This window comes from Enhydra lutris, unplaced genomic scaffold (genome assembly GCF_002288905.1).
Source record: "Enhydra lutris kenyoni isolate GAN:26980312 unplaced genomic scaffold, ASM228890v2 scaffoldscaffold60, whole genome shotgun sequence".
NCBI lineage: Eukaryota > Metazoa > Chordata > Mammalia > Carnivora > Mustelidae > Enhydra > Enhydra lutris.
The window spans coordinates 8,725,745-8,749,430 of NW_019154144.1; the positions used below are offsets into that span (position 1 = coordinate 8,725,745).

Here is a 23,686-nt window from a genome sequence, read left to right on the forward strand (position 1 = left end):
GGCTTGATTTTATGAGTTGAAGAAAGGGGAATGCTTCCGGGCATGGGTTTCTATAGGTAGGATTTGTAGGCATCATGCCCTTAAATGCAAAGTCCTCAGAAGGCAAGGATAGATCAGTTTTTGATTGCAAGTATAGAACACTTGATCGCTGTATCATTTGATACAGTTAAAAAAAACACCTATATATCAAATTTTAAAAAATTGAGTTTAAAAAAAACCCCTATATATCTGTAATATCTATATCTGTCTATATTATATAAAGAACGCTTAGATGGGATCAAATCTGTAAAGATAATGCTTTTTTGTGACCATCAAAATAATACCTAGAGTTTTTTTGGGTTTTTTTTTTTTGAAGATTTTATTTATTTATTTGACAGACAGAGATCACAAGCAAGCAGAGCAGCAGGCAGAGAGAGAGGGGGAAGCAGTCTCCCTGCTGAGCAGAGAGCCCGATGAGGGGCTCGATCCCAGGACCCTGAGATCATGACCTTAGCTGAAGGCAGAGGCTTAACACACTGAGCCACCCAGGTGCCCCACTACCTAGAGTTTGATTCAAAATCAGTGAATTACAAATGTTATCACTTCACAGAGTCCTTTATTGGGTTAACATGATAAAATCATAAATTTATAGATTTGATGGATTTCGAGATTGCACAAAAACAGAGCAGCCTACTAGGCGGCTACTTCAGGGGGTTTAGCTGACAATAAAGTGGATAAACTCATTCCTGTAATTTTTTTTTTTGACAACTGAATCGAAATGGTGGCATTATCTAACCATTTTAGAAAACTTTATTGAACAATCACAATTTAGGATGCTCTGTGATACACATATAAAAGAAAAGGCAAGGTTTCTGCTCTTGAGGAAATTATAACTGAATAAAGAAGATGGAAAACAGAAGTGAAGAATCAACCATGAATGGTGGAAGTACATAATAATGGAGACATGGAATTACTGATTAACCAGATGTAACTTCACGTCAAACTCCGTATTAAACATTCTGTAAGAACAAGTCAGAAGGTAAAAAATAAATGGTCGAGTTGTCTGATTGTAATGAGCTTATCCTCTCAGTTTTAATCATGATCATGTCCCATGATCCTTTATATTTCCTGTTTTTTATTTAGAAGTACAACTATCGGCTACTTGTGGGACCTTGGGCCCAGTCTATTTATTAATTTCTGAAATGTGGGTAATTATTCCTGTAAGATAGATTTGTTTGACCAGACTAAGCTAATACATGTAAAATGTAGTCGATATTTTCACTTTTGCTATGGCTGCTTGTTATTTTGTTAGCAGGCTCTGTGAGGTCAACAAAAACTACATTTTCTCTTACAGAGTGCCTCAGAGTCTACACTATGCTCTTAACCTAGGTGAATATGGGCTTAGAAAGGTAAATTGGCATCAAGGATATCAGAACCCTTTCTTAATAGTGTTCGTGAATGAACTACATAAGAGTATTGATGCTTCCCTCTCAAAATTTCTATGTGCTTTAAACATGCATTTTTATCACTAGCTTGCAAAGAGCAACACAAGCATACCTCAGCTATATCATGGGTTTGGTTCCAAACCACTGCAATAAACCAAATATTGCAATAAGATGAGTCAAATGAATTTTTTTGTTTCCCATTGTAATAGTTATGTTTACCTTATTCTGTAGTCTGTTAAGTGTGTAACAGCATTATATCTAAAAAAAAATACACACCTTAATTAAAAATTATTTCATTGTTAAGAAATGGTAACCATCATCTGAGCTTTCAGTGAGTAATAATCCCTGATTACAGATCACCGTAACAAGTAATGACAAATTTTGAAATATTATAATTACCAAAATGTGACAGGCATGGATTGAGCAAATGCTGTTGAAAAAATGGCACTGAGACTTGCTCAACACAGGGTGACCAAAGCTTTCATTTGTGAAAAAACAAGGTATGCCTATAAATTATTTTATTATAGTTTCATGAAAGATCTTACTTTTGGTTTAGATTTGTACTTTCAACTCTTTTAAATGCTAGTATCATTCTTCTCCTATTGGCTTTCTATCATTTCTACTTGCATAAGGCTTGCTTTGTTCTCTTCGTTTAGGGAGTTTAATGCTCTTAAAATCTGGTAGTAAATGGAGTTTGTTTATTCACTTAATCAGCAGTCAGTGTCTACTATAGGCTAAGCACTGTGCTGGGGATACTAAGGTAAGAACTGGTTTCTGTTTTCAAGGAACTTAATGTCTCCTGCAGATGTGATCATAGCACTGTTGTTGAAACTTCTGGGGAGGAGACATTTTCCAGCTTATTTACTTTTTTATTTACTTTTTTTACTTAAGTCTTGTCTTTAATTAATTAATTAATTAATTTTTTAAAAAGATTTATTTATTTGACAGAGATCACAAGTAGGCAGAGAGAGAGGAGGAAGCAGGCTCCCTGCTGAGCAGAGAGCCCGATGCATGGCTCATCCCAGAACCCTGGGATCATGACCTGAGCCGAAGGCAGAGGCTTTAACCCACTGAGCCACCCAGGCGCCCCTATTTTAAAGATTTTGTTTATTTGAGAGAGAATGAATGAGAGAGAGAGAGAGAGCACAAGCTGTGGGAGAGACAGAGAGAGCCTGATGTGGGCCTCAATCCCAGGACCCTGAGAATTATGACCTAAACCAAAGGCAGATACTTAATCAACTGAGCCACCCAGGCGCCCCTAAGTCTTGTCTTTAAAATATTTTATTTAGTGTACTTCTGAAACTTTCTACTCCGGTATCTCCAATTTTCAGTATCAGAAACTGAAGTAACATAATCATTAGAGTGTAGGCTTTGGATCCAGACTACAGGAGCTAGAATCATGACTCCACTGTTTCTTAGCTATGTGACCTTGGTAAGTAACCACTTTATGCCTGTTTCCTTTCCATTATGAAAGTGAGTGAAGGGACGGATGCCTGGGTGGCTTAGTCGGTTAAGTGCCTGCCTTCGGCTCCAGTCATGATCCCAGAGTCCTGGGATCAAGTCTCACACTGGGCTCCTTGCTCGGCAGGGAGCCTCCTTCTCCCTCTGCCTGCTGCTTTCCCTTCCTGTGCTTTCTCTCTCTCACTCTGACAAAAAATAAATAAAATCTTTAACAAAAAATAAAAGTGAATCATTATATACCAAGTGCTTAGATCAGTAGCAGGCATACAGTAAGCATTCAATAAATGCTAGATATTATTATTAGTTTCTCTGAAACATCAGGAAGTCTAATTCTGAATTTTAGGGGTAAATTACAATTGCTATTCATTAATCTTTGTAGTAACTCAAAAACACAGGCTTCTGATATTAAGTGTAAATATTTATTAATATTACAAAACTTTCTTTCTCTTAAGTAAGCTGTACACCAAGTGTGGGGCTCAAACTCACAACCCCAAGATCAAGAATCACATGCTCTACTAATTGAACCAGTGAGGCACCTCCAAAACTTTCTCTTCTTAATAAAGAATTTCCAGTTTCTAATAACATGAACTCAAGAGCAAAGCATTGCCCAGAGGTAAGAGAATAAGTGCATCTGTCAGTAAAACTGGGAAGGAGAGAAATAAGACTATGTAAGGAAGTGGATGATTTTGTGACAAAACCTGTATCCTTTCCTTAACATGTAATTTCCTAGAATTGAAGAAGTTGAAATATGGATTTAATACTGATAAATTCATATATATTTAAACATATGCTAATTTGATTTTTAAACCTCTGAGCACAGATACATGATTGTGGTTTATATTTACTTAAGTTCATGAGAATTATGCAGGTACTTCAGAGTAGGAATAATGATTCTCTCTTCTGTTTAAAAGTTGCATTTCTCAGAATTATATATAAACAAAATTGCCAAAGCAAAAAGAAAATGACTTTGTTACAAATACCTTTAATTTTTTTGGTCCAAAAGGGGGTATAAGCATTTTTAGTTATGGCAGTTAATTCTTTAAAATTACCAAAAGGCAGGCAATGGCATACATTTATTCCAGGTTTATTTAAAATTTTAATTTCAAATGAAATGTGTTGACACTGATACATAAGACTATAAAGATGGGAAATAACCTAATTCATCTTCTTGGTTTGTTCAAGCCTCCAGGCACCAGTTAAATATCGAAGTCGTATAAAAAGTAGGTCCTTGCCCATTTGCAGCCAGCTCCAAAATGGAACTAATTTAGAACCTATGATTTAAAAATAATTAAAAATGAATTAACTTAAGTAAACTCTGGAGAAAATATATCAGTTTAAAATTATATTTTAGAAGTGCGTCTACATGACATTTGTGACCTTCTAGTCACCTTATTTTTAAAATTATGTATGCATATATGCATGTATTTATGTATATATATATTTACTTCCATTGGTATATTTAAAAATGATTTTTTAGGACAAATTTTCATGTTTTACATACTACTTTTCAGTCTCATGTACTGCAGAGAAGCAGGTACATTTCCACATATAATATAAGTTAATAATCTGGGAAATCCAAGATAAAAACCCAGTTTTTATTCTAATTCTACCAAAGACTCTCAATCAGCTAAAACAAATACCATCTTAGCTAGGACATCTTCTTGTCCAGTGGTTGCCAAATGGCAGAAGACCACGTCCAGCTGACTACAGAAGATCTGCCTCCTGGAGCATGTTTTAAAAGCTTACATGCCTTGATTTTATCCCATGGAACTGTTTTTTATATTAAGTCAAGAGGAGAGACTGCAGGTCACGGTAACTGGGGTGCTAGATGGTAATGAGTCATGGCCAATATCAAAATACTAATCACTGACAGTTTTCTAGATTTAAGCCCAAATACTCTAGCTTCTTCCTTTTCTTCCCCCCCCACCTTTATTGAGATATAATTGACAAATAAAATTGAAATATATTTAAAGTGCAGAATGTATGTATTTGATATATATATACATATATATGTATATATAATACTGTAAAATGATTACGAATGTCAAGTTAATTAACACATCTACCTTAATTTTATTTGAATCATTTACAAAAGAATTAAACATCTTCAAAGCTGAATTTAGTTGTTTCTCTGATAACAACAAAAACCAAACATCTTGGAAGTTAAATGAAACTGGAAAGGATCTAAATTGTAGAGATTTCAGAAGGCTCTATTATAGGGACTGAGGGTAGACGGCCAAGGATTCTGGGAATGACTAACATGGAACTACTTATTGAATGCCCGTTAATGAAAAGTAGTACACAACTATCTCTGAAATGCACATGAGCAAATGTGGTAAATATGAAACATTTTTTACTTTTTCCCACTTCAACTTCCCACAGAGTCTATGCTGAGCATAGATCAACATAGATCAACATAGTAGATCCTTAAAAATCTGAGCAACCCTTTACTGGCTTTTTAAAGATTTTATTTATTTATTTGACAGAGAGAGATCACAAGTAGACAGAGAGGCAGGCAGAGAGAGGGAGGGAAGCAGGCTCCCTGCCAAGCAGAGAGCCCGATGCGGGACTCGATCCCAGGACCCTGAGATCATGACCTGAGCCGAAGGCAGCGGCTTAACCCACTGAGCCACCCAGGCGCCCCTTTACTGGCTTTTTAATCCCCTTTGATCCAGGCTGCTACTATGGAAAAGTAGTTAAAATTTTTAAGTTAACTTTGATTCAGCAAGACTCCAAGAGGTCTGAATTTGTTCTAGACTATATAGTTTGAATGATCAGCAGACCTTCTCCTGTTCCTAACCATCCATGGTTACAGAACAATAATGGCATATTACAACAATGACTTTCTACGGGGGCCATGCCCAGCAAGGGAGGGGTGACTCTGAAAGTCTCCAGGTGACTGTTAACTGCTTCCACACTGTGAATTAATTTTGGAGCATTCTAAGGTAAGCGAAGGAGAAAACTAGAATATATTTTAAGCTCTACAAATTATAAGCAGTCTAACCTTTTTCAAACAGGAATTATTAAGAATTATGATAGATTTCTCATTATGAGAGATCTTAGAGATTTTTACATTTTATAATTCCTTATCTAGCTCTGCATGGTGGCTTGTAGGTACTCAGTATCGACTGAGTAATGAAATAAGAATATTAAATAAAAGGGGATGCAAACAAAATTTATCTCAAAGACTTCTCAACCTTGCTTCTAGCCTCAATTGCCATGATCCTGTCTGCTGTAGAAGTTTTACTGAATTTCCTGGGCTGGGTAGTAGGTCTACGGAAGACCCCAGGAAGAGACTGCAGGGAGAGAGAAGGCAGTAAGCCATCTGGAGGGTGGAGGGGATTAGGAGAAGAATTTTCTATGGAACTGCCCCTCTCAGGTCAGCTGAGTAAGCCCTGTTGGGGGCAGCCAGCTAACTTTACTGCACAACTGTATTGTCGCCCTACCCCCACCCCCACTTAAGATCAACAACATACTCACCTTCAATTTCAGTCCAGTTGACAGCAATTTCTGCTATTGGAATTTTAAAGAACTGTGCTATATAAAGTAATTCTACATCAAATGCCCTGAAACAGAAAATATATTGATTTTTATTTTTAAAAAGACAAAGAGAGTGTAATTAAATCTCTACCTTGGCATGTTTTACAGAAGTTTATAAGGCAGATATATAGCTTATAGAGTAAAACTGAAAGTTGGATTCACAGGTCATATAAAAGGTTAAGTAGTTCAGGAGCTTCAAGGTAAATAATTTAGTGTGTCACTGTATAACATTTAAATGAGAAATATGGTGTCTCTCTCATAACTCAGAAACTCCTAGAGATAAAATTGGCCTGTTGGGCTCTAAGAGAAAATTTAATCATGCAAATTTTCAAGATTTATGGTTTTCAATCCCAGGCTTAACTAGCTCAAGGTACAGAATTGATAGCATTTTCAACTGATTCAGAGAGCTAATAAAACAGAACTCTAGGATCTGTTGGAGAAAATGTTGTCAGATGCTTTAGAGTTGCTTGATTATATTCCTCTACCACCAAAGGATCAAGGTTTATTTATTTGTTTATTTTAAAAAGATTTTTATTTATTTATTTGAGAGGGGGAGAGAGAACATGGAGAGGTAGAAGCAGACTCCCCTGCTGAGCAGGGAGCTAATGTGGGACTTGGCCCAGGACTCCACAATCATGACCTGAGCCAAAGGCAGATGCTTAACCAACTGAGCCACCCAGGTGCCCCAAGGTTTCTTTTTGAAATACAGGGTTGCCTAGGGACTTGCCTTTTCCTTTTCCTTTCCCCATGCCATTCTGGGCAAGATGGTACTGCCAACTGTTGCAGTGAAAAGGCACTTAAGATTAGTCTGAAATGCTCTTTGATTTAAGGACATACATACATGGGAATTACATATATTATCTCATTTTAACTTACATTGTTAAAATCATTTCTAGTCTGAATTCCCAGTTCATCCTTCTTCTCCCTATGAAAGGCTCTGAAAGCTCCTCCTCAGTTACCTCTTGGTTTAGGTGAAATCTGCTAACCCTAGAGTTTCTGAATCCTGACTTAGAAGTTTTCCTGGATTCTGCTTACAGATTCTCTGAACCCAGTTTCTTCTTCTCACTGGCAGTGAGCTCAGGAAGAAGCACCACTGCCTGTGAAACCTTCTTCATGCTCTTGTAACCGAAAGTGCTGGAGCCTTTACTGTTTGGCTTTCATCTTGTTCTGTTAAGCAAGCCCTTGCCCCGACTTTCTAGACTGCATGGAACACACTTCAGACTTCCAGGGATGGGTTTTAAAATATTAGCACAAACAAGAAAATACCTAAAACCCACTTCTGTTTGCTTTCCTGATCCCGGACAACTTGAATTTTGGAGCTTTGTCTTCCTGGCCACAAAACTACTACTGTCCATTCTGTGACTAGTTTAATCCCAAGTATTTGGATAATTCAATATGAAAACTATTTTTTTTAAAAAACACTTAATGCTTTTTCTTATCCTAATAAAATATTTACTTAAGATGATAAAACCATCTACAAAAGCGTTCTTTGTGTTAAGAAGACTGTGTAAAACTTCTGTTAACTAGCCTGGGACACTCAAGAAAGGAGGAAATTATTTGAATATTAAGCCTGGTTAACCCTTAATTCTCTCCTTTACCACAACACCAAAAAAAAAAATACCTAAAATGCTGAATTAGTTCCAATGATATTCAATAATCTGAACAAGATTATTAATTGTTCTAAGGATATCAGCATATAGTGACTTACCAAAGACATAAATCAACATAAGAATGATGAGTAGAAAGGAGTGGAGAAAAAAGCACTGATTAATTGAATTTATATTAAAAAAATTGAAAGGGCTAGTCGTCTTCTACTATTACTTTTACTCTATCCTTCTCTTCTTTTACCATTTTAAGACATGAAGATGTTTACTTAAAAAAAAAAAAAGTATAGTTAAAAAAAAAAAAGTATAGTTCACATCACCATATTATAAGAGACCAATCTGTTACCAAAGAAAACATAACTAAAATACCAAGTATTTCTAGATAGAGCCTTATGCTATTGTACAGAAACAGCATAAGGGTTAGTTTCCAACTCAGATGCCTTCATGTGTTTTTGCAGATGTAGGGAGGGCAGAGCCACTGTTTTCTTTTGTTACTCAGTTCCTGGTATATCTGTGAGCTCACAGATATTTTCACGAAGAACAAAGAGCGTGTCAATAATCTGTTAAACACAGCAGACACACACATACCCTACTGCTCCCTCCTGAAATCCCACTAAAATTAAACAATCATGGAATAAACACATAAGAACAAAGAAGAGATGAAAGTAATAAAAAAATATCAGAAACTTGGAAAGTAGCTGGTAAACTGGTAAGTAGGAAACACAGACTGTGACAACGGGAGAAGCCTAGAACGGACGAATGGCTACCGCAGAGCCCCCAAAGGCTCAGGCATCATTGGCCTCTCTGCAGATGATGCCTATAAGTGGCGGTTGTGGTGGTGGTGGGGGGCCTTCAAAAGGGAGGACTCGGGGCGCCTGGGTGGCTCAGTGGGTTAAGCCGCTGCCTTCGGCTCAGGTCATGATCTCAGGGTCCTGGGATTGAGTCCTGCATCGGGCTCTCTGCTCAGCAGGGAGCCTGCTTCCCTCTCTCTCTTTCTCTCTCTGCCTGCCTCTCCGTCTACTTGTGATCTCTCTCTCTGTCAAATAAATAAATAAAATCTTAAAAAAAAAACAAAACAAAAGGGAGGACTCACAGAAAATCTCTAGGAGATTCTCTTTTCCTCAAGTTCGTGCTGTGAATGCTGGCAGCCAGGCTTCTATTTCACAGGCAGGAAATCAAGAAACGTGAAAACAACCAGCCCAAAAGATAGTGACAGCTGGGAGTTTCCCACACCAAGTGGCTCTGTTACTTAGTCTGTAGTGACATCAACCAGTTGATCAGAGTTCTCTGCCCACGCACACAACTTCTGATGAGCTTTTCAGGACTATACTAGACAATGTGAGGAAAGAGGTTCCACATCTGTTTTACAGGTGGGAAGAGGAAAAAGGGTACAGGTTTGCAGATCTGGAGCAGCTACCACATGCTCACCAAGATGCATGAAAAAGAGCCACATTAAGTCCTGGAAATCATGGTCTTTCAAAACACTGGAGAAAAAGCTTCCAAAAGGAGATGGGAACAACATGCATAGACAAAGAACTGAGATTCAGATTACTGTCAGAAGTGGACCTCTCCACAGAAACACTGGGTGCTAAAGACAATAAAGCAATGCTTTCAAAATCCTGAGGAAAAATGATTTCCAACCTAGAATGCTTTCTCCAGCAATTAGGCAAATGTGAGGGGAGACTAAAGGCAGGATCACACGCAGGGTCTCATCCTTTCTCTTATGTTTAGGAAATTTAACAGGATGTGCTCTACTGCAATCGCGGTGTGAAACAAGGAAAAGGAAGAACAGGAACTGTGCAGCAGGCCAGAGAACAGCTGGACAGGTGAGAGCCAACAGGATGTCTCCAAGAAAAAGGTGAAACTGATGCATGATCTGCAGCATGGGACCATATGGACATACTTCCTACTCCACATGGAATGTGAGCCCAACAAGACAGGTAATATAATCATATCACACACTTTGGCTCAAATACGAATTATCTTTACATAGCTATACCAATCAGTAGTGATCTAACCACAAATTATGTAGAAACTGCATTAGGAGGATACGTGTGGAGGGTGTACGGGGGTTTAAGAGAACTACATACATATCTGTTGATCTATTTTGGAAAGTAATATCTAAAACTGAAAAATGCAGACAGGGCTATGCAAACCAATTATTTTGAATAGGAAAGCAAATACCACAAAGAAACAGCAGTTCAAAGTGATATAGTTAGGGGGTAGGAATTGGAGACCGAGGGAGATGGGGCAAGGGAGAATGATTTTTTAGTATAAGCCTTATGGAATGGACTTTAAGTTATCAACATGCATAACATTGATTTAAAAAAGAAGTATTCCTCAGAAGAAAGTACATTGCAAGGAATCCATTTTATTATTATCCATTAAAAGATTTTATTTATTTATTTATTTATTTAAATATAGTTTCTTTTTTTTTTTTTTTAAGATTTTTATTTATTTATTTGACAGACAGAGATCACAAGCACGTAGAGAGAGAAGGAGGAGAAGCAGGCTCCCTGCTGAGCAGAGAGCCCGATGCAGGGCTCGATCCCAGGACCCTGAGATCATGACCTGAGCCGAAGGCAGAGGCTTTAATCCACTGAGCCACCCAGGTGCCCCAAGATTTTATTTATTTATGAGAGAGAGAGAGAGCATGCCTGGTGAGGGGGAGAGGCAGAGGCAGAGAGAATCTCAAGCAGACTCCCCACTGAGCAGGGAGCCTGACGTGGGGCTCAGTCCCAGGACCCTGAGATCATGACCTGAGCTGAAGAGGGCAGATGCTTAACTGACTGAGCCACCAAGGTGCCCCATAGGTCTTTAATTTTGAATCAGAGATGCCTGCCCAGTCTATTTTTTTTTCTTTTAAAGATTTTATTTATTTGTTTTTGAGAGAGAGAGCACAAGTGGTGGGAAGGGAATAGAGGGAGAAGCTCACTCCCCACTGAGCAGGGAGCCCCATGCGGGGCTGGATCTCAGGACTCCAGGATCATGACCTGAGCTGAAGGCAGACACTTAATCGACTGAGCCACCCAGGCACCTGCCTGCTCAGCCTTATAACTATACCTTGATGATCTGGTTTGGAGAGTGAGTGTTGGTTGTCGTAAGGAAGAACTGAAGAAGAAGTTGAGAAAGGAAGGGTCCCCATGGGGAGACAGATTATTCTGTACCTCTTAAGGCCACAGGAAGGCACTGAGAAGCCACTGAGGATTTTAAGCAAAAGAGGTGGACCTGATCACTTTTAAATTTGAAAAGACTCCTCAGGCTACAGCAAAGGCAATGATGGCGTCCTGCATGGTGGTAGAGAAGATTAAGAGAAGCGAAGGGGCATAAAAGCTAAAATCAACAGGCCGGGGCCATGGACTGGATATATGGAGGGGCTGTGGGGAATGTCCGAGCAGACTGCAAGGTTTCAAGCTCCTGTGTATCCGTGTCATTCACTAAGCAGGCAGAGAGCTGAGGCGAGGTCTGGGATAATGACAAGCTGGATAACCAGGATATGTCAAGAGAGAGCATTCAGAAGTACAGAACACTGCTGATGGGGTAATTAAGACACTAAGTGGTCATATCAAACTTGACCACTGGATTTCATAACAGGAGGTCCCTAGATGCTGAGATGGAGGGATGGGGAAAATCCATACTGAGGTGGGGTGAGGCATTAGTGGGAAGAGAGAAAACAGAAGGCACAGAGCACTCTTTCAAGAAAAGGCTGACTGTGAAAGAGGGCTGGAGCTGGGGGGTGGTGTCAATGGAGAGAGTTTTTTTTAAAGATTTTATTTATCTATTTGACAGACAGAGATCATAAGCAGGCAGAGAGGCAGGCAGAGAGAGAGACGAGGAAGCAGGATCCCTTTGGAGCAGAGAGCCAGGACCCTGGGATCATGACCTGAGCCGAAGGCAGAGGCCTTAACCCACTGAGCCACCCAGGTGCCCCGAGAGTTTTTTTTTTTTTAATAGCAAGAGAAATTTAAACTTGTTTTAGAAACTGATGGGAAAAATGCAGTTGACAGGAAAAGACAAGACAAATAAGTGAACAGGATGAAGTTCTTAAGAAGGTAGAAGGGGATGCAGAGGTCGAAAGACTGGTTGGTCACAGGCAGGAGAGGGAACTTATTACTGAAAAGGAAAGAAGGAAAAGAAAAAGGAGGGGCTCTCTTCCATTCTGGTACTTCTGAGCTTTCTTTCTCTTCAAAGGAAAATACGGAAGCCTAAAGAAACAGGATGTTTTCAGGACTTTTGATTTGTACTGTCCACAACTAAGGGGAATAAATTAACTTTATGCCGTATGTGTAGTTTGAGATTTTGAAAATAAGATCCAACTCAGTAACAGAATAAAGATATGGATTAATTTTACACATACAAGTGTCAGTTCTGTTTAAAGCTCAGTGTTCATTCTCAGAATACAGGGTTGCTTCTCATGATGCGGAGGAGCTGCTGTGTGAGACATGCCCTGTACATCTGGTCAGGAACTTACCATCGTTCAATGTGTAGAGACGAAAACGTCCGCGAAGCTGCTTCTCGAGTAAATAATTTGAATCCACACTGTGTGTCTCTGATTCCTTTGACACATAGGAACCACACCAGAAAGTGGAACCCATACATGAGCAGAGTACGGAAGTAAGAACGCTGAAACAAAGAGAAAATATAAAGGACTTTTCCATTAATCTATAAAGGACCATTGAAAACACCTGGCTGTAGACAACTGTATTTTAATATTTAATTGGCTGGGTAGATCTTACTTAAGAACACCACTTTCATTAGCTTCACTGGCGAAGTGTATTACAGAAACGTTGAGGGTGCCTACTGCTTAGAGCAGGGCAGAGGTACCAGGGAAATGGTTACTCCTTTCTCAGAGGTTCAAGAAGAATCAGACAAGAATCACAGTACTTGTGAGGTCAGGGCTTTAATCTACCAGGAGCATACTATAACTGTTTTGGGCTACTATGAGCAAGGAGAGCATCTCATTCATCTATACATTTTATGCCTCTTTGCCCCAGATATATTTCAGTTTCAAAAAGGTGACAGATGGGGTGCCTGGGTGGCTCCATTAGTTAAGCGGCTGCTTTCAACTCAGGTCATGATCTCTGGGTCCTGGGGTCGAGCCAGGGATTGGGATCCCTACTCAGCGGGGAGTCTGCTTCTCCCTCTCCCTCTGCACCCCGCCCCCTGGCTCATACTCACTTGCTCTCTCAAATAAATAAAATATTTTTTAAAAAGGTGACAGTTATTGGAATATCTTGGAGATATAAAACACTATGATTTAAACCTAAAGTTCTATGCCTAGTTAATGAGAATTGATCAAAAAAGTATAGCAGAGTGTCACAAAAGTCACAGACTAAGAAGGAATCTAAAACAATAGTCTCTCCAGTTAGGTATGACACATATCTGATAAATAGATTTAAATGATTAAGTTTCTTAATACTTTGGATATTCAACTTAAGTAGTCTTTAATACTGAGTATTCACATTATTAGTAATTAATTTTATTAGTAGTACGTGACATAATATTCCATTATTTATTAACTACTGCAAACTTTAAAACATAAAAATAACAGATCATTAATTATCATTGTATTCAAGACTCTTATATTTAGGATTAAAATAAAGAATCTCTTAAAATTTTCTACAGCATAATAAATCCATGGAATGATACACTATATATGCACATTGGCAACCTACTGAGAGTCTATGTAGAACATTTACTATTTCAAACTATTTAATATTTCTCTTCCTCCTTTTGGTTTTTGCTTTTTAGAACTGTAATCTTTAGTATCATTCTTCATTTACTGGCTTTTTCTATCATCATCAAACATTTCTAAGACTAAGTGATACCAGGACAAAGCAGAGAAAGCCACTGACCTGAGCAGATCTGTATTTGAACCCTGGCTGCATTAATAATTAGGAGGGTGACCTTGAGCAAGTTACTTCAACTCTCTCCATCCCACTTTCCTCATCTATCAAATGGGAAAGAAAATGCCCACTTCACAAAGTAATTGTAAAGATTAAATGAGATAGGGGCGTCTGGGTGGCTTGGTTGTTAAGCATCTGCCTTTGGCTCAGGTCATGATCCCAGAGTACTGGGACTGAGCCCCACATCAGGTTCCTCACTCTGTGGGAAGCCTATTCTCTCTCTCCCACTCCCCCTGCTTGTGTTCCCTCTCTTGCCGTTGTCTCACTCTCAAAAAAAAATATAAATAAAATCTTAAAAAAAAAAAAAAAAGATTAAGTGAGATAATAGTCTTTAGCCAAGCGTTTGGAACAGACAGTAACAGGAACTCAATAAATGTTTTTAATAAATGAAGAAAGCTTGAGAAAGCAGTACTTTTTTTTTTTTAATTTTATTTATTCATTTGACAGACAGAGATCACAAGTAGGCAGAGAGGCAGGCAGAGAGAGAGGAGGAAGCAGGCTCCCCACGAGCAGAGAGCCCGACGCGGGACTCGATCCCAGGACCCTGAGATCACGACCCGAGCCGAAGGCAGAGGCCTTAACCCACTGAGCCACCCAGGCGCCCCGAGAGCTCACTTTTAACCTCCTGACTACAACTTCATTTGTGTATTACATAGGGCAGGTATGTGAAACAAACTTCTTTTTAAGTGTCTGTGTGTGTGTGTATGTATACTTGTATGTGTTTTTATTGTTTCATGTCAAAAAGGAAAAAATCAAACACAGTGAAACAAAATATCTGCAGTACATGTAATTAAAAATGATTAGTATCCATTCTTCCTACATTAGAAAGATAACATTTTAGAACTCTTTAGTAATAAAAAATAAAAAGTACAGGGACGCCTGGGTGGCTCAGTTGGTTAAGCAGCTGCCTTCGGCTCAGGTCATGATCCCAGCGTCCTGGGATCGAGTCCCACATCGGGCTCCTTGCTCATCAGGGAGCCTGCTTCTCCCTCTGCCTCTGCCTGCCATTCTGTCTGCCTGTGCTTGCTCTCTCTCCCTCTCTCTCTCTGACAAATAAATAAATAAAAAAAAAAAAATCTAAAAAAAAAAAAATAAAAATAAAAATAAAAAGTACAGTCATAAAGCAATTGGACACAGTCTAAGAACAGCTCACAGAAAAGGACACAAAAGAGACTTATAAACATATAAAACAATGGTCATTCTCATTAGTGACCAATAAGACCAAATTTTAACTACAGAATGATGCCATGTTACACCAGTCAAACTGGCAAACGCTAAAAAGAATCAAAGCATTAAATCTTTTGTTAGGATATGGAGCAAAGGGAGTGCTCCACTAGTGGGAATATAAATTGGTTACCAATTTGGAAGAGCAATTAGACAAAATGTTTGTAAACTGTAAAATAAACTTTGTGAAAGGATCTAGCACTTCCCATTTATTACCTGGAATCATTAGTTATGTTCTGATGTAAATAGGTCTTACCTCTCTAAGCAGATAGGGCAGAAACCTCATCTTAAAATACTTTGGTAATCTCACAACAGCTTGCTCAGTGCCTTCCATATAAAATATTTCCAATAAATACTGGTTGACTGATTAAACCTCCAAAAGAGCACTTATGCTTAGGAAAGGAACAAATAGAAATTGAAAGATAGAAAAATTAAAATTAAAAGGTAGAAAAAATAATGCCTATAAACTATTCTCCTTGAATGATTTTTAATGTGATTTAGGTGAGCTTACTGGTTACCAAATATCCCATGACTACTTTTGCTTGGATCTTAATAGATTTTTGTTTGCTTTAAGATAATGGTTATTTAAAAAAAAAAAACAAAAACAGAAACACGTGGGGTTCACATGAAGACCTTATTTGACTTCTAACATATTTAAAGCATAACAAGGTAAACTACAAACAAGAGCATCTCCCTTTAATTTTTATAACCTTGTAAAATATCTTACAAGACTTCTAAAAATATATTATGGAACAGAGTTAGTTCAATGAAACTAACAGTCATAGAGTAACATTATAAAAACTTCTGAAGTAGACATTTAAAAATATGAAGAGAAAGACACTCACTACTTTAATATTAACAATAATCTCTCTAATGTTAATGAAATGTAAATAAGGAATTCAGATGAAATTTAAACCTGACTGGTACTTCAATTATCTTAAATTCAAAGAAGTCCCAAGACTTAAGCCAAGACTCTTCAAAGAAAATCTAAAGATATCAAATAAACACTAACGGAGTCTACTTTGAATCCTTTAAAAATGATAAATCCAAGAATGCCAAGACAATATAAACATCCCTGTTATAACTATTATCCAGAACACATGGGCATGCGGATACACTGAAGATGGTAAGGACTCCAGTGGTGCCGTGTCATGTTTGCCTTCCAAGAGAGCAGCAGACAGATGGTAGGATTAACAGAGGATATGTCTAAAAGTATTCAGGAAAGAGAGATCTGAAAACTATACAATTAAGCTATTGAAGTTCCTGTTCACTATCTTAATTCTTTTGTAATCTCACTGTCTACAGACTGATCACCATATGCAAGGGTTCAGACTGTGTATAGCATCTTTAGAGAAAACTGGAGTGGCTCAGGAAGGGAAGGCCATACTGCACTTTCTTGCATGTGCGGCAGGTGGAGATGAACTTGTGTAAGGCAGGTAGGGTTCTACGACAAGACACAGGACCTGAACTACAAGCCTACTGAGCAGCAGTGATGCATAACGTCTGCAGTAGACTACTGCAGGTTTCTCGCCAGTGGATCACTTTGTCCTTCTTTTCTACAGAATAGCAGCTGATTCTGTGGGCTTCGAAGGCACGACATCAACCACTAGGTTTTAGAGATGGAGGAACAGATGAATGGATGACAAAATAAATGATAAATACATAGATCCTGGGATAGATCCCTTGAGGTCTGACTAAAAGCAGTACTAGATACAAAGGAGATTTAGACAATAGCACAGTTATATTTAAATACTATTGCCAGGAAAAATTCAGTTTTCAACTAATGGAAGTTCTAAATGAAAAGAATTTACACCATTAAAAACAAAACCAAAAACTTGGTTCTTTTCTCCTGCCACGAACAATAAATACAGGCCCCAGCTATCTCTCGCCTAGAGATTATTTCACTAGCTTCCTAATGTTACTCTCTTGCTTCCTATTTTGCCGTATCTTTTTTAGCTTCACCAAAGGGATTATCCTTCTTTTCTCCTATATTTTTTAAAAAGGAAAAAAATTATACATTAAAACCATTAATAGTAGCATAGTCTTAAGTGCTTTTGTTTGCACAGATATTGTTACATAAGTAATTATGCTGTATTTACAATACTATATTCTTTTTTTTTATTTGTTTTTTTTTTTTTTTTCGGAGAAGCGGAGGAAAAGGATTTTTTTTCTTTTTTTTTTTTGGGGTTGGAGGAATTCTATTTTTTTTTTTTTTTTTTTTTAAATACAATCTAGTATTTTGGATATTTTCCTGCGTTATTATATAGTGTCCACTATCATGTCTTATTTGCTGCATGATATTCCATCCAGGAGAAATATCTGTAATATTTTCTATTGTTGGGATTTAGTATCTTATAGTTTCTATTGTATAATAAAATAATATAAACATCTTGGACATGTACTTTTCCTTTCCTTATCCCTTGTGTATCAGTAAAGTGATGAAGCTGGACTAGCTAACCACTAATCAGTCTTTCAATTTAAACTTCTAGTAGTATGATACTCTTTATGGTTAACAGATTACCTTTTCCAAATACTATAGAGAGTCCATACAGACACAGAACATTGGACCAGATGCTGAAGATATTAATTTATTTCTTTTTCTTTTTTCTTTTTCTTTTTTAAGATTTTATTTATTTATTTGTCAGAGAGAGAGAGAGGGAGAGAGAGCGAGGGAGCACAGGCTGGCAGAGTGGCAGGCAGAGGCAGAGGGAGAAGCAGGCTCCCTGCCGAGTAAGGAGCCCGAAGTGGGACTCGATCCCAGGACGCCGGGATCATGACCTGAGCCAAAGGCAGCCGCTTAACCAACTGAGCCACCCAGGCGTCCCTATTAATTTATTTCTTAAGGAAAGAAGAATCTTGAGCATAATCCTTAAGAGGTTCTATGACGCTGCCATCAGTATTATCTTGAAAAAAAATTTTAATTTCTTTGTATCTTACTGCAGAATTGTTGAGGGAAAGATTCAGCCTTTTATTCCACTGGTTCTCAAACTCTGGTATGCATTAAGTTGACCTGGGAAAATGTTAAAAAATGCAGATTCCTGGTCTATCCCTCTAGTCTGATTCAGTGTGTCTGGGATTGGCCCAGAAATATGCATGTTTAAAACAAAACAAAACAAAACAAAACAAAACAAAACTTCCCAGGCAATTCTGACCTTGCATTGAAAAATATTGCTTTATTCTTGATTTATTTGGGCACTCTAGTAGATGAAACATTAAGACTGTAACAGACGGGGGCACCTGGGTGGCTCAATGGGTTGAGCCTCTGCCTTCAGCTCGGGTCATGGTCTTGGGGTCCTGGGATCGAGCCCCTGCATTGGCCTCTCTGCTCGGCAGGGAGCCTGCTTCCCCCTCTTTCTCTGCCTACTTGTGATCTCTTTCTCTCTGTTGAATAAATAAATAAAATCTTAAAAAAAAAAAGAATATAACAGACAATTACTGGGCTTGACACACTGGACCCAGATTTTTAAGTGAAAAAATAAAATAAAAAACATTGCACAGGGCGCCTGGGTGGCTTAGTGGGTTAAAGCCTCTGCCTTTGGCTCAGGTCATGATCCCAGGGTCCTGGGATGGAGTCTCACATCGGGCTCTCTGCTCAGCGGGGAGCCTGCTTCCTCCTCTCTCTGCCTGCCTCTCTGCCTACTTGTGATCTCTGTCAAATAAATAAATAAAATCTTTAAAAAAAATTGCACAGAATAATTCTTTAATATATTTCCCCTCCCAAGTTACTCCAGCTTTTCTAGCCTAATATACAAATTACAAAATGAAGAATTTAATGTCTTAATTGAAGGCAGTTACAACTTGTTAAATTTTAAGATACAGTAATTTTCTAAGAGGAATAAAGTTAAAAAAAAGAAAACAAAAAACTTTAAATGAAACCCAAAATACAGTACTTAAAGTGTGCCAATATGAGAAAAACTAAAGGCAAGTTGAAAGGTTCAAAAATGCATCATTTAGAAGTTTGCCTTATATTAGAACTGAATGGGAACTCTTGTATCTTAAAAAAAAAATAAAAAAGAGCTGCTTGCATCCTAAGTCAAAGTGACATCTACATCCTTTTTGTACATTCATTAAAAAATAGTAACACAAAAACTCGATTCCTAAATGTGCTTTCACAAACCTTCCAATATTAAAAATTTTTCTTCCTTTGAGAGCAAACTCATTTTTATGAGATTAAACATGAAAGCTTATTTTTTTGCTAAGGAATATGAAAAAAAGAGAAAAAAACTTGCTGATCATGCCTGTCAGTGAAAGCCTCACCTGAGCAATTGATTCTTTTTCCAAATGAGCTCGAGATCCACATGCAATAGCCATTTGTTCCTGAGGAAAAAGCAATAAAATGATTTTTCAGTAATTAAATATCATTACTAAAAATATTTATTTTCAATGAGATTATCTCATTTTTAAGATACTGATTTTTTTTAAAAGTAACATTAAATATCTTTTTTTTTCTTACATTAAATATCTTTAAAGGTTTACTTAGGTGTTCAGAATATATACAGCTTCAATAAGCCTAGTTATACTTACTAAGAGGACAACAGGGTAGATATTAGGGGCATCTATGACTTGAAAATTCTTATTTTTAAGTGATTCTTCTAATTAAAAAATACTGTATTAACATAGTTAGAAAAATAGTGGTATTAGAAAAAAAGGTATCTGTAAATGCTATGATTATACATAATCCTTACATTCTGGGAAATCCAAGATTATCAACTGAAAAACTACTACACATATTAAGGGAATTTAAGAAGATGAGTGGGCACAGATCAAGATATATATATAATACTTTAGTCTGCATATGTACAATCAGAAAATAGAACGGAAGATGGTATTTGTAACATCAATAAGAAAGCAAACTCTGGAAATAAACTTTATAAAAAATGTGGCAATACCTAAATAAAGAACACATATACAAGCTACCAAGGAAATAAAAGAACCCAACACATGGAAAGGCATACCATGATCATGGATGAGCAGATGTGAATACAAAAATTAATTAAAATTAATTTTAATTAAAATTAATCTTTATTTTTTAAATTAATCTTTAGATTTAAGGTCATACCAATAGAAATATAAAAATAATTTCTCACTGAACTTGATAAGCTAATTTTTATAGTTAATATTGAAAAATAAAGAACCAGAAGAGCCAGGAAAATTCTAAGAATGAGGATTTAATATATATTATAAAGCTATAGTATTTAAAACAAAGGTATTACAATGTGAACAGATAAATCCATGGACCAGAATGGAAAGGCCAGACACATACATACACACACACACACACATACAATATGGATACTTAGAATATGATAAAGATGACATTTTCAATCAGTAGGGAAAAGATGAACTGATAAATGCTGTGGGACATCTAGGTAGCTACTTGGAAACCAAATTAAGCTGAACCTGAGCCTCATACTAAATAGTAGGATATATTTCAGATACATGAAAGATTTAAGTGTAAAATATCAGGAATAATTTTTTAAATGATCTCAAGGAAAGCGTAAGTACACAAAATCTAGAAGAAAAATCTATTTGAGGAACGCCTGGGTGGCTCAGTTGGTTAAGTGGCTGCCTTCGGCTCAGGTCATGATCCCAGCGTCCTGGCATTGAGTCCCACATCAGGCTCCTTGCTTGGCGGGGAGCCTCTTTCTCCCTCTGCCTCTGCCTGCCACTCTGCCTGCCTGTGTGCACTCTCTCTCTCTGACAAATAAATAAAAAAATCTTAAAAAAAAAAAAAAGAAAAAACAATTTGACAATAAATTTTTAAAAAATTGTACAGCAAAACAAAAATCCAAGCATATTCAAAATTAAAAGACACATAGGGGTGCCTGGGTGGCTCAGTTAGTTAAGCATCTGCCTTTGGCTCAGGTGTTGATCCCAGAGTCCTAGGATCAAGTCCTGTGTTGGGTTCCCTGCTCACCCGGAAGTCTGCTTCTCTGCCCCTCCCCTAGCTGGTGCTTTATTTCTCTCTCTCTCTCTCTCTCACTTGCTCATTCTCTCTCTGTCTCTCCCTCTCAAATAAATTAAATCTTTAAAAAAATTAAAAGATACATAAATTGGGGGTAAATATTGGTAATTTATATTATAGACAAAAGGATTATTTCCAAAATGCTAAAGTGCCCCTATGAATTATTATAAAAGTAGCCTAAGAACTCAGCTGGAAAAGAGGCAAAGGTTATGAATACAGTGTTCATAAAAGAGGAAGTGAAAAGAGCTCTTAAACAACTGAAAACATCCTTAATCACATGTATCCCAAGAGCAATGCAAATAAAACCTATCAGTGTTTACAATATGGTGCCTACACGCCCTACAGACAGGAATATGAAAATTATCAGGACTACAAATATACATATAATCTGATCCAGCAATTTCACAACTAAGAATTTTTCCTTTAAATAAACTTCATATGTATGAAAGGACTTTCAAGTAGGGTTAATCATTTCAGTGTTGTTTGAAGCAGCAAACTTGCGTGTCTATCCAAAGGCATTAGTTATGACACTGTGAAAGAATGAGGAAGGACTTAGCTGTATAAATATGGCTCAATCCCCAGGATACATTGTTAAGTGGAACAAGAGAACACTGAATAGTCTAACAGTTCGCATTTTTAAATAAAGAAAACATATATACATCTTCCAGATGGATATACAAGAAATTAACACTGGTTACTTCTGAGAGTAACTGAGTGGCTGAGAAATGAAGGGCAGGCCTCCCTTCACTGTATATCTTCTTGTGCCATTTGACTTTTGAACTATTCATCAAAATAAACAAAACTAAAAGTGCATATTGTAGGAAAAAAAAAGGCAAGCATATAAATTTACCTACAATAAAACTTTATTATAAAGAGAAAAAGTCATGTATAATCTCACTACCTAAAAGCAGCCATTTATAGTACTTTTATTTATTTCCTAGTGTTTTTCCCCCTCTGCATTTAAAACCAGAGCTGAAATTTACCTACATATCAGTTTTTTCATTCAAAATAACCTAAAAATTTCTTATATTCAAGTCATTATTTTTCAATTTTTTATTATAAGTATTTTCAAACAATACACAAAAGCAGAAAGACTAGGAAAATGAAGCCCCCATGTGCCCATAATCTGGCTCAACAATTATTGATACATTAAAAAAAAAATAAAAAAAAATACCAATACCTGGCCAATATTGCTTCCTCTAAAGCTCCTCATCACTATCCCATCCAACAAATTCTAGGCATCCCATTATAAATTGCTATATATTTCAAACACAATAGCACTATCACAACTAAAACAATAATTCTTTAATACCACCAGGTACAGTTTCTAGATTTGTCCATTTATCTCATAAATGTTTTCAGTTTATTTGAATCCAGAGCCAAATAAAATTTATACAAATTAGTTGATGTTTCTTTTGCCTGTGTGTTCCCCCCACTTTGGTTTAATTTTCTTCTTATACTCTATTTGTTGAAGACACTATGCAATTAGTTTGTAGAATTTCCTAGATGTTGGATTTTGTGGACTGTACTCACATTGCTGACATTTATCATGTTCCTCTGTCTCCTATATTTCCTGTAAACTGGTTGTTAGAAGCTTGATAAAATTCAGGTTTACTTTTCAAGAACTTTAGCAGAATTACATGTCTGTCTTTCTTTTTTGTATCAATGGTGAGGGCAATATTATATTTCACCATATTTTCACTGTTTGCCTATGTGTTGACTATTTCTAATTTGCTTTTAGAAAGGTGACCAAAAGAACATCTTTGAATATAAAACTCAATTTGTATTTTGGATCTCCTTTGGAAAAAGTCATAGTAGCAGAATACTACACGGAACATATGAACATTTAAAAAATGAATGTTTTGGGGCGCCTGGGTGGCTCAGTTGGTTAAGCGACTGCCTTCGGCTCAGGTCATGATCCTGGAGTCCCGGGATCGAGTCCCGCATCGGGCTCCCAGCTCCATGGGGAGTCTGCTTCTCCCTCTGACCTTCTCCTTGCTCATGTTCTCTCTCACTGTCTCTCTCTTCTCTCAAATAAAGAAATAAAATGTTTAAAAAATAAATAAATAAATAAATAAATAAATAAATAAATAAATAATGAATGTTTTGGATCTCCTCCTTTGGAAAAAGTCATAGAAGCAGAATACTAAACTGAACGTGTGAATACTAAACTGAACATTAAATGTTTATGTTCCCAATTATTCTTTGAAAGGCTCTTTATATTACCACTAAATGGGTATGATATTGACTACTTCATCAAATCCTTGCCAGTTCTAATTATTCTCATTTTAAATTTGTTAATTCTATAAGGGGAAAATAAAACCACATGTGATTTAATTTTCTTTTCTTTATAATAAAAAGGTAAACTTGGGTGAAATTTTAGTGGCTATTATATTTTCTTTTGGAAATTACGGTTACATACTTTGCCTACTAGTTAGTAGTAGGAATACTTTCTTCCCTTTTTCTGGCAGAGGTACTTTACCAGGAAGGGAGGGAATGCTTTTCTTTCTTTCTTTCTTTCTTTCTTTCTTTCTTTCTTTCTTTCTTTCTTTCTTTCTTTCT

At 37.0% G+C, this 23,686-nt stretch overlaps 1 protein-coding gene across 4 annotated transcripts in view; it reads right to left on the reverse strand.

The window, feature by feature from the left end:
* Window positions 1-720: 720 nt before the first annotated feature.
* The window catches only part of LOC111158566 (ALG5, dolichyl-phosphate beta-glucosyltransferase), a 43,892-nt gene continuing 20,926 nt past the window's right edge, over window positions 721-23,686 (reverse strand). For 3 of the 4 annotated variants that reach the window (XM_022520683.1, XM_022520685.1, XM_022520686.1), the window contains 4 exons: window positions 19,417-19,476; window positions 12,501-12,652; window positions 6,366-6,451; window positions 3,848-4,156 (listed from right to left, as the gene is read on the reverse strand). In XM_022520683.1, the coding sequence (XP_022376391.1) occupies window positions 4,041-4,156; window positions 6,366-6,451; window positions 12,501-12,652; window positions 19,417-19,476 (414 nt within the window). In that variant the 3' untranslated portion in view covers window positions 3,848-4,040. Of the gene's footprint in view, window positions 999-3,847; window positions 4,157-6,365; window positions 6,452-12,500; window positions 12,653-19,416; window positions 19,477-23,686 lie in introns of those variants that run through there. The other variant, XM_022520684.1, reaches the window with a different exon arrangement.